The sequence below is a fragment of the Scardinius erythrophthalmus genome (assembly GCF_964197995.2).
Source record: "Scardinius erythrophthalmus genome assembly, chromosome: 10".
In the NCBI taxonomy this organism is placed as follows: Eukaryota; Metazoa; Chordata; class Actinopteri; order Cypriniformes; family Leuciscidae; genus Scardinius; species Scardinius erythrophthalmus.
In genome coordinates, this window is record NC_138230.1 from 36314085 (window position 1) to 36321702 (window position 7618).

At 39.9% G+C, this 7618-nt stretch overlaps 1 protein-coding gene across 1 annotated transcript; it reads left to right on the top strand.

Annotated features, from left to right (window-relative positions):
* The first annotated feature begins 2114 nt into the window (after positions 1–2114).
* On the top strand, positions 2115–5155 carry lratd2a (LRAT domain containing 2a). The gene has a single exon (XM_081376922.1). The coding sequence runs from the start codon at positions 2582–2584 to the stop codon at positions 3389–3391; it is 810 nt and encodes a 269-aa protein (XP_081233048.1). The 5' UTR covers positions 2115–2581; the 3' UTR covers positions 3392–5155.
* Positions 5156–7618: the final 2463 nt, after the last annotated feature.

Consider the following 7618-nt stretch of genomic DNA (forward strand, 5'->3'; position numbering starts at 1 on the left):
TTTCGAAAGCTGTTTTCTTCAGGTTGTTGATGGCTCAGCTACAGGCAGGCCGGCTCCCCGGTGACTGTAATTACTATAGCAACCCAAATTCGGGGTGTCACCAGGGGGCAGTGAGGCCCTGAAATGGGGCATGTCATCATGGGGGGGGGGGGGGGGGGGTTGAGCATCTGATGATGCCTGTCAACAATTTGTGTTGAGCAGTTCTGTATTTTCCAGTGGTTTTACTTTTTGTCATTAATTTTATAATTAATCTTCTTGTAGCTTAATAATTGAAATTGGTTTTATCTGGAGACTTGCTCTTTAAAACTAGGTCAGTAACTGAAGTCAGAAACTTTCAATAAGAAATATGTGTATGGGAGGAAATTTGACACAGCGGGCGGTTACTCGGTTACATTTTTATTGTAGATGTTCCTGCAACCTATGAAACTTTTACACAGAGAAATACAGACTTGTATAAAAGGAATATAACCATCATTTTCAGCCTTTATTAATAACATTAATATTAATATTAATAACTATGTCGATGTAATTTGTCACTTATTTGGATACATTTATTTACAGTTGAAAAGACTTGTGAGGCTTACTATAAAATTCATAGACCTCATTTGTGAACAGGGGTGTTTGTAGACTTTCATCAGTAGCAAAATCCCCATTAAAATGTGTCCCAATATTATACTCTTGTAATAATGTTATGGATATAAATTGCAATTTGCATTCGCAACCTGTACACGCAATAAAGAGATGCTAAGGTGCGTTTACACCAAGGACGACAACTATAATATAACTACTATACTGATAACTATAATGATAACTGTTTTCACGTCCACGCCAAGACAATGACGCTCCGTTTATTATACAGTAAGCGCTGTTTATGTCGTCTATGTTTTTAATTTGCAAGCACAGTTGGATTCTGACTGGCTGTCAATGGTTTTATTGTTCATCAGCTGGAAAAAAAGCTGCAGTTATGTTGTCTGTTGCTTTGCTGCCCTCACATGTTATCAGAAATGATCTTTTTCCCACTTCTGAAGTTGTGATTACAATCTGTTGATGGAGAGAATGGGAATCATAGAGCACAACATGGTTTAGTCTTGCCTATTTCCTGGGGAAATCTTATTAAAGTCAAAATGTTTTGAAGAAATTTGATGTCACATTATTCTATCAGATTCTTGAATTTCGGTCAGATACATGCTACTTTCTTTTTTTTTATGAAACTGTGTTGTCTCTAGGTCTAGGACGTTCCCGTTCTGACGTTAAACTGACATTTAGAAAATGTCTTTAAGATGTTTATGATTTAGAATGAATGTAAAACTGACACCTTAAAGACATTTCTCAGATGTTTGTACACAGCAATTATTAAAATGTTATATTAGTTATCCTTAGCTATCCTCCTTTTTCGCTGACAAAAGATAGTAGACATTTGCTAGTTTTGTTTCTTACAGTATAGATTATAGATACACATTCACCTCATCCTCCAGCACTCTTTTTATTTTCTGTCTTGTTTCCCATTACTTTTTATTTTGGAGTGAGTAAGTGGTGAAAAATAATTCAGTGAGTGAATGCGTTCAAATGAATCAATCTGAATCACAAACAGTTTTGCAGACCATTTTGAAAACCCGCTTGATCGATTAGATCAAGTGATTTATTGGCGAATTGTTCTGATTCAAAAACACAACATTGCTGAAATATTTTGGTTTACTGTAAAAAATACAGTGAAATATGGCTGAAATATCGCTTTGCCAAGGATTTATCAGTATAAAGGGTCTAGCAATGCCCCAAAATTTACTTTATATAGGGATTAAGTAGGCTACATTATTTTATATTGCATAAGTTAATAGCCTATATGCCTATATTTTTGCTTATTTGTTTTAGACAGCAGTTAGTTTCAGTGGCGTTGCAGTAGGCCTACTTATATTTAGTAAAACAAGAGCACAAATGCGAGTTGATAAAGCTACTTCCACATATTAATGATGGTTTCTGTCTAAACCGCTTTATACCGTGTTATGCTTTTCCAGTATTGTCTCTTTAAATGAGGGAGCGCGTGTAAGTGTGTCTGTGGTTTTATTTCTTCAGCTCTGCGTCTGCCTGTTAGTTTAGTTCGCATATCTGACACACCAGAGCAACACACGGCAGCAGGTGCAGTTCAAAACATCGGGAACATTTTGACATTCGCTGCACGAGAGACAAACAACCCGCTTTACGGTACTGTAAAGACGCGAATAACGTGTTTGCCTTTCTCTATTCGGATACCGCAGAAACCTTTTTTATTCATTTCATCAGTATGAAGCTTTGAAGAACTTGGAAACATCAGGTGTGATGTGACTAAACTAACTAACAGCGTGGAGCAACAACACGAATCATTGGATGTAATGCATCTTACTTATACTAAACAATAACACAACTCTTCTTATATAAAGTAATTGGTTTTGGTCTGTTTTTGTGATGCGCGCGGATCTAGCTTTAGTAAGCCACCGTATGCGCAGACGGAGCATCGCAGCGAATCTACTTCCAGATGTCCATCTCTCTCTGCTCGTAACAGGTGGAGCTCATTTCACTCCATCTGTCCGCTGCTGAAGTGGCATATATGGGCAACCAGGTTGACAAACTGTCACACCTAAGTTACGCCGAAGTTCCCACGACCGACCCGAACGGACTGGACACGGAGGAAGACGGCCCGCGGATCGGGGTCTCGTACATTTTCGCGACCGACGACGACGAACTGGACGATAATCTTCATCAACATGTCGATGGACCGGAGCAAAAGGAGGAAGAGAAGCAGTACAACGAGCTGGGCTGCGCAGTTTACCACCGAGACGAGTGCATTTATGAGAAGAGTGGCAACACGAGGGAACAGGAGACGTTTAGCCCGGAGAATTTACTGAACAAATGTAAGCCCGGAGACGTTCTGGAGTTCGTGTCCACCGGCCAGTACCCGCACTGGGTTGTGTACGTCGGGGACTTCCAGGTGGTGCACCTGCATCGGGCGGAGGTCAAGAACAGTTTTCTGACCGATGCTAGTCAGGGCAGGAGGGGCAGGATCGTAAACGAGCTGTACAAATTCAAACCCCTGAGTTCTGACATGGTGGTGCAGAACGCTATGGAGCAGGTGGGAGCGAAAGACAGAGAATTAAGTTGGAGAAATTCGGAGTGTTTCGCCGCCTGGTGCAAATTCGGTAAGCGGGAGTTCAAGATGGGATTGGAGATACGGATAGGAAAACAGCCGTACAGATTAAAGCTCCATTTGCCTGACAAACGGTTTCATGTGCTGGAGTTTCAGAGTTTGGAGGATTTGATCATGGAAAAGAGGAGAAATGATCAGATCGGTAAAGCGGCTGTTATACAGGAGTTGGCGCATCATTTAAGCCATAGCGGAAGTGAAGCGAACGTTCATTGACAAGCAACAGGTAGCGGAAAGAAATTGTATCACAACAATATAAACATATCCGTGATTCTCATGAAACCCGTCCAGAACATTTCCCTGCAAAATCAAAAGAAATATATAAGAATTATTATTATAATTTTTACTTAAAGAACTGTTTTAAGGACATAGGTTGGCCCCATTACAGCACATCAGTGATACAGTAGCTCTTCATCATATCACTGCGCCGCTCACATAGATGTTCTGTCATATCAGGGACTATATCTTCTAGGGGAAGGATGTCACTTAAAGAATTTGCCAAAAATTGTGTCCCTAAAAAAAAAAAATAATAATTCACAACCGTTTTCATAAAAACAGTAAAGCACTCTAGGCAATGTTAAAAAAAAAAAAATTGTTCAATGCAAAACATCGTAATGTTCCTATATGCTTCATGTGGCCTACTTTCAGCCAAAAATGTTTTTTTTTTTTTTTTCTAAATTTTGGGGCTTCGTGAGATTCATGACATCACATATTATGATGACAAATTATGTTAAATTTTTTTACACTCAGTTATTAACAAATTTCTAGTCGGATGATGGTATTGTTTTCAAAATGGCTCTCATGTTGTAAGCTGTTCTTTATAATGTATAATCGGGCTCTCTATGAATGGCAAAATAGCCATAAATCATCATATGTGAACTAGGGCTGGGCGATATGACGAAATATATCGTCTGGACGATAGAAAATGTCTATCGTTTTATATAAGGCTCTATCGTTTACGCCACGATAAGGCGTTTTACGGCAGAATTAACCTCACGGCATGCCCATGCACGCTGCAATACATAAACAAACATGGAGGAAGACGGTAGTAGACGCGGTTCAGACCAGGGTAAGTTAATTCTCAACTAGATGACCAGCCAACCCAACCCGTTAGTAGCTCCACAACAGCGCGCATCTGTGCATTCATTCATTCACACACACACACACACACACACACACACACACACACACACACAGAGAGAAACGCGATTCATATTTAATCAGTCTTTTTGCGTGTACAGACACTATTGCGATTAGAACAAAGCAAATATAGAACTGACCTATTCCTCAACCGGATCCGTTGCTCCTCGAAATGAAAACGAGGTGAACCTGAAAGTGAACATATCCAACTGATTGTAGGTGTTCTGTTCACATGTTTGCGTGAATCGCCTCAGATTATTTCCGTTTGAATAGCGCGCACTCTCCGTAAGATCAAAGTCAACAGAATATTTTTAATCTCTTTTGCACTTATAATAATAAAAAAAAACCTATCGCGCCGGCGCGATTGTCGAACCCAGGGGGTTAAAAAAATAGATTTTCGCCAAAAATCCTCTTTGGCTCCGCGGCTGCCATGGTAAACAACGTTAGCCGACTGAAGTCTCACGTCACGTGCGAGTCAAGAGCGAAGTGATTGACATGACCAGGCTACCGTAGCTATGGCTTGGATTCGTTAGCAAACATTGCCCCCCTGTGGTATTTGCATATTACTATCACAAGCATAATGTTGCAACAGCGAGACCGGCCAATGTTAGAGACCCGGCCGGTAATGGAATACAGGCCAATATTAGAGGATTTACGGTAGACTATTCATGAACTGAATTAACAGAAAAATTGCTATATCGTTATGTATATCGTTATCGGGATATCAAATGAGCTATATCGGGATATGAAATTTTGGCCATATCGCCCAGCCCTAATGTGAACCTTCCTTTCTAAAAGTTTTGGCACAGATGAAATTGCAGCAAGTAAACTGTGACTGAAATCATCTATTTACCCTCTCTCTCAGTTATTCCTGTTTTTCTCATTATACATGAACATAGCTGACCACACATTTAGCTCTTTAGTGGGGTCAGTATGGTGTATTTCTTAAAGGTTCTTAAAGATTTTTTCCAGAATTTTTTTTTTTTTGTTATGCTGGTCGAGTGGTATTTGTATTTATAGGCCTATATATAAGTGGTATAAATGTGTTTTATATCATTTGTGGAAGGCATAGGACCATACAATGTTCGCACTCAAATGCAATGATACAGTGTCCTACCTGCCTGTTAAAACATGTATTTTCATACCTCCGCGCACCCTGCTCGTGCAGACATCACACGTCATCAGCGCATTTAATGCTATGCAGAGTTAGACAGACGTCAGTCATCAAACACCTTTAAAGGTAGGGTTGGCAATTTTCGAAGAGGTTAGCATAGCGAGCTAGCTTTGAAAGCATAAAATCCCACCCTCCCTTCAGTGTCTCTAAAGCCACGCCTCTTCCAAAACACATGAATGCACACAGCAGGGAGCAAACAACAGCGTCACGAGAGACGGCGTTAAACTACCTCGTGTCTCAAAGCACATAACATTACAATAATAATAAACATAAACAACTTAAAGAGCACTGGCCCGTATTACCTGACATGCGGCAGATTCATTTTGGCGTTGATAGTGTTGCCATTGAAATGCATAAATTCGAGTCGTAGGTTTCCATCTCTTCCAAATTACAGCAGTTATGGCATGAACGCAGCATAAGCTTGTTGTTTAGGTTCAGGAGGAACTGTAAAAGGTGGCTGCTGTTTCGGTTGCGGTGCTCGGCGACTGACGTCTGTCTAACTCATAGCTTGAAACGCTCTGATGACGTGTGATGTCTGCGTGAGGAGGTATGGAAATACATAGGCAGGTGTGACATCGTATAATTGCATTCAAACCAAATTAAATGATTGATGAACATTTTATGGTCCTACGCTTTACACAGAAGATATACATATAAATACATTTAGACTAATTCACTTACTGATTGCTATCATGTGAAGAGACTTTCAACCAGCATAACAAAAAAAGTTTCTGGAACAAATCACCTATCCCCTGCCTTTAAGTAAATGAACAATATTTTGTTTTTCCTTTGACGTTACTATACAGGTCTCATTTTTCCATCTGTTTATATTTTTGGATTTTTTTTTTTTTTTTGCCAGAGGCCACTTAATATGGTTGGGCTGCTAGACTGCAGGTGTAAACAAGAGCTTTTTTTTTTTTTATCTGATAGAAATCATTTGATTTAGTGTTTTAATATTCAGCAAATGCTTTAATCCTGAGCCTCTTCAATACCCTGCAAACTCTGCACGACTCTCATTTGCAAGCCTGCCAAAGTTGGCTTACCTTCTAATTGTCCTCCCACTTGTGAAGTTTACAATTTTCTCTTAGTGCGTGAATTGAATTGATGATGTGAGGCTGTAGTAAAAACACTTTACTAAGACTGGATTAAATAAATGTATCAAAGGCCAAGGCATAAAATGCCACATCTCTGCTCCGACACTCAATAATAAGAGCCCTAACAAATGCCAAAGGCAGTATTTCATAGCAGTGAGCCGTTCAGTCGTGAGATCATGAGATGTTGATCAGGCAATTGCTTCATCCAAACTGGACTTTGACCTCATGAGAAAACATCAGGTGGTCAAACATGAAATGCATGGACAATCTGAAGGGTCAAAACACAGTGTCACAGAAACTCATTATGACTTATCTCTCTACACAGTAGCCGTGCCTTTGAGATACGCCACAGGTGACGCATTTTGTTAGAGGAGGAAAGCTTGTTTTATGATTTGAGCCCAATCGCACTGCCACAGGTCCACACTGAGTAAACACGAGATGCTGGGAAACAGGGAAGTAATTACAACTGCCATACTGTGAGTGAGTAATGGTTGCCCGCAAAGGCAACAAGACAGTCTTTGTGAATCACTGGAAAGCCAACACTATTGCCAGCTTGAGACAACAGCCCCCTAATGAGCACTTAGTCTGTGATGTTTTGAATTGTGATCTGACTCAGTGACATTGCTCTTTGTGCTGTGAGTACAGGTTTCTGCCTAGTCCTTTCAGCTCTTCTGTGAATAGTTAGCCATTTCAGCCACAGGGCTGTTTTCATTTTGTCGTACTAAATCCCAGAATAGAATTAGCATTAGAAATTCCTTTGGGAACCCATGGCAACATCCCAGGTTGGCCAACCCATTGCCATTATTATCAAACAGCTCTTTTGGTTTGGACTATGCAAGTGTAATATTAGGCCATGGATACTGTAGGGGTTTCATATTTCACTGAGATCTTTAAAACAATTAGAAATGAAAGCAATTTTAAGTAACCATTGACATTCATCAAATTCCAGTATCATGCGTCATACAGTATGCATAGATTCTCTTATTTAAAGGAGTCATATGATTTTCCTTTTTCTTTAGTGTGTTAGTAGTTGTT

Coding starts and splice junctions, on each gene's coding strand:
- lratd2a (XM_081376922.1), top strand. CDS start 2,582: ATGGGCAACCAGGTTGACAAACTGTCACACCTAAGTTACGCCGAAGTT.